The sequence below is a fragment of the Propithecus coquereli genome, unplaced genomic scaffold (assembly GCF_000956105.1).
Source record: "Propithecus coquereli isolate 6110/MARCELLA unplaced genomic scaffold, Pcoq_1.0 Scaffold137, whole genome shotgun sequence".
Classification (NCBI taxonomy): domain Eukaryota; kingdom Metazoa; phylum Chordata; class Mammalia; order Primates; family Indriidae; genus Propithecus; species Propithecus coquereli.
The window spans coordinates 717,628-721,279 of record NW_012137969.1 but is presented as its reverse complement, the minus strand read 5'-3'; the positions used below and the strand labels follow the sequence as shown (position 1 = coordinate 721,279).

General features: G+C 52.1%; 1 protein-coding gene across 1 annotated transcript in view; it reads left to right on the top strand.

Moving 5' to 3' along the window:
- The first annotated feature begins 686 nt into the window (after positions 1-686).
- The window catches only part of SPDYE3 (speedy/RINGO cell cycle regulator family member E3), a 4,248-nt gene continuing 1,282 nt past the window's right edge, over positions 687-3,652 (top strand). The window contains exons 1-4 of the mRNA XM_012638885.1: positions 687-887; positions 1,382-1,606; positions 2,249-2,307; positions 2,907-2,992. Of these exons, the coding sequence (XP_012494339.1) occupies positions 776-887; positions 1,382-1,606; positions 2,249-2,307; positions 2,907-2,992 (482 nt within the window). The 5' untranslated portion in view covers positions 687-775. The remainder of the gene's footprint in view (positions 888-1,381; positions 1,607-2,248; positions 2,308-2,906; positions 2,993-3,652) is intronic.

Here is a 3,652-nt window from a genome sequence, read left to right as displayed (position 1 = left end):
TCTGACACATCCTACAGCACGGGAGAACCTTGAGGACATTATACTAGGTGAAATAAGCCAGGCACAAAAGTGCCAATACTATATGATCCCACAGTATGTGAGGTATATGAGATCCCTAGAGTAGTCAAAGTCATAGAGACAGAAAGCAGAATGGCAGTTGCCAGGCACCGAGGGGAAAGGAGCATAGGAAGTTGGCATTTCATAGGAACACAGATTCTATTGGGGCTGAGAAAAAAGTTCTGGAGCTGGATGGTGGTGTTGCTTGCACAACATTGTGAATGTGCTCAATGCCACTCAACTGTACACTGAAGTGGGACAGCACAGAGCGAGAAGAGCCCAATATGCTTCTTTTGAGTTTAGAGTGGAGAGAAGATGGCATCTTCTGGGGAGAAGGAAAGAGGGATGCAGAGACCCCGAGGACAGCTGTGGACAATAATCAGAGGTTGGTGACAGGAGGTACCATTTACCCCAGATTTCCGGATAGGTGTGCATGTCAGTCTGGCAGTTACTTGTGTTTTCCTCCAAACTTGTTGCCAGGTTGGAAGGACCGATGACATCAGAGGCTTCCGACCTTCCTGATTGGAAGGACCCGACTCCATGGGTGCCTGGCAGCCCAGTGGACAACAGTATCTTCTCAGGGCTGGTCTCCACGCCTCTCTTCTCCCCAGCTTGGAGAAGAGATAACAGGCTTGGTGTCAACCAGAAGTCAGAAGAAGGCTTTGGCCAGAACCAGGTCTGGGTTCTGAAGAAGGGAAGAAAGAGTTTGGGAGAAACCATGGCCATTTATCAACCAGACTCTTGGTCTGAGGACCACAGCCCCCAGCCCAGCATGTCAGGCTACTACCCCCTGGAGGTGGTGAGGGATGATGAACACCCGGGACCATCAGGTGAGGGGCCTGATAGGAAAAGGGATTTGGGAAGATTGGCTAGTCAAGAGGAAGGGCACTGAAGTCAGGAAGATGTGTGGGAAAGAAAGGAAGGCTTCAGAAAGCCAGGATTGGAGACAGAGAGCACAGGATGTGGGACAAGGACATCCACACGGAAGGAAAAGCTGGGGGGCAAGGCAGTGGGTCTGGGAGGTGAGTCTGAGACAAGGGAAGAGGGACTCAAGGGAAGCCTTCCTTTTCTTCCCCAATGGAAGTAATTCTCTACAATGAGGAAGAGTTTGAGGACAGAAAGATGCAATAGTGGCCAGGCTGAGGCGGGGTGGATGGATGTCAACAAAGGAGAGAGATGAAGAGATGGCTTGGAGAAGGCCTCAGTCTGTGGAGCTGGAGAGGGTGGAAGACAGGTCTAGTTTGGGGGACAGGGGGTGGTTAGGCTTTCAGTGGCTGAATTCCAAAGACAGAGCTTCACACTGTAGCCTGGTTTCTTTACTCAGCCCCTCGGGAAGATCCCAGCCCCCTGTCTCGGTCTCCTGGCCAGAAAAGGAAGAGGGAGTGTTCAACCGATTCCGAGAATGAGGAGTTGGAGGAGGAGCTGGTGGGCCCTGAGCCTAAGGACATCTGGGTCGTGGAGTCGCTGCGTGGGCTCAAGACGAGACTGAAGAAGCAGCGAGTGTCCTCAGTGCTTCCCGAGCACCATCGGGTCTTCACCAGGCTGCTTGGTAGGAGGAGAGCCCAGATAGCAACCTCCAATCCTATCCTTTTGAAAAAGGAAGAAACTTCTAATCACTACACTTCTCTAGTGAAAAAGATGCCCTGTTAGTGGGCAAGCTGCTCCTCCCTGGAGGACGCAGGACGTGTCACTCAGCAGGGACCCTCAGAAGGTGGTGGAGGATTAGGCTAGACTTGAAAAAGCTTTGCCCTTGGGATAAGAAAGCTGCACCCTCTGAAACGTACTAGCTCTTGCTGACTTTGGGGGAATCTAAGTGTCAGCATCTGTAGAAGGGGAACACAAGGCTGTGTTTGTGCCCTGACGTGACTATCCAGTGGGCAACGGCCCGAGTCACTCCGTGACTTCTGGAGTGGTACACTCGTGTCTGATGAGGGGCATCCAGGATCTTCCTCGTGCACCTATGCCACTGACACCCAGCCCCTCCCTTGGTCACTCCTCAAGGGAATCTCAGGGTAGGAGCTGCTGTCCCTTGCCCAGCGAATGTTTTCTCTCCTCTCTCCACTCACCTAACCCTCGGCCACAATCCAGAACCTTCTCCAAATGAGGCACGGTTCTCCTCTTTGCTCAGAGTTGCTCCCACCACAGCAACTCTGTCCCACTTCTCAACCTAACGCATGCTCTCTTTTCACAGAGGATCCTGTCATTAGAAACTTCCTGGCCTGGGACAAAAATCTGAGGGTATCTGACAAAGTAAGGTGGTTCTGCTCCAACATAGAGCCTGGGGGAGGGCGGGGCTTTCTAACCCACAGTTCCACTTGTCTCTCCCTCTGCGTCTCTCCCACCGGATGCTCCCACAGTCCTGAGCCTTGTAGGACTTGTCAGCATCTCCCTTCCCGGCCTGGAGATCTCCTGAAGAGTGAACTCGTGGCCCTGCTCAGGCGGGGTCCTTTGGCATCTGAGCCCTCGGCATAGTCTTGTCATGGGCGTTGCCTCATCGGTTATCGCCAGTCTGAGCTCCTGGCCCCTCTCCTCTCACCTCTCTGTGACTGTCCTCTGCCGCAGCTCACCAAAGGCCCTCCTGACACCAGCCGTGCAAAACACCTTCCCAGAGATCCTGGCAGAGCTCGCCATCCTGGGAGCACCGTGGACCTCGCTTCCTCTGACCTCTCTGATTTGTAACCGACATTCAAACATATCCTTCCCCACCCCACCCCAATGAGCAGTCATCGAACACTGGGGTCTCTTCTCTGAGCAGCAACCCCTGGCCCCACCTCCCATGCCCTTGTCCCCATGTTCTTCCTCTTCCACAGGGGACCCCTCTCTTACTGCTTTAACTCTCTCCCCATCAGTATCTCCTCGCCATGGTCATAGCCTACTTTAGCCGGGCTGGCCTCTTCTCCTGGCAATACCGACGCATTCATTTCTTCATAGCGCTGTGAGTACTTTGCCTTGTCCCATCAATCAATATTCATGACCCTGCGAGGGGGATAGGCTGGACTCTAACCTCTCATCTACTTTTAACCTTTCTGTACTGTTTATTATGTGTATAAAAATGATGGGATTATACTGAGTGCTCTTCCACTGTTCTTTGTAAAAACAAAATACCCAAATGTCACTTTAAAAAACTAAACAAAATGAAAGGAAACATAAACTCCTCCTATGAGGAGAGAAAAATAAAACTGACACAACCCTGCCCTCCAAGCAAACATCTGTTTCTGCTTCCTCTGTCCCTGTCCTGCCAGTGTCAACACCAAATGTGAGTGTCCATCTTCCTCCTCTGGATTCCCGTGACAGAGGCCACAACTCAGGCCCCCTTCACAACACAGAGACTTTGCAAAATGCTCCCCGCTGGTGTTTCTCACAAGCCTCTCTCCCGGAGCCAATGGGCTTTGTATGTGTTGCCTGCACATCCCTCCAAAACACACGCCTAACCCCCCATGGCCTCCTTAACCCATCAGCTAACGACTATCTCCATCAAGGCCGAGGTTCTCAGTTTGAATTCAACCCTTTCGACAATCTCGCCACAGCCAAACCTGCTCACCATCTCTGTATTTCACTACTGTGTTTCCTGCTCCTTCCAAATGCCCTTCCCTCT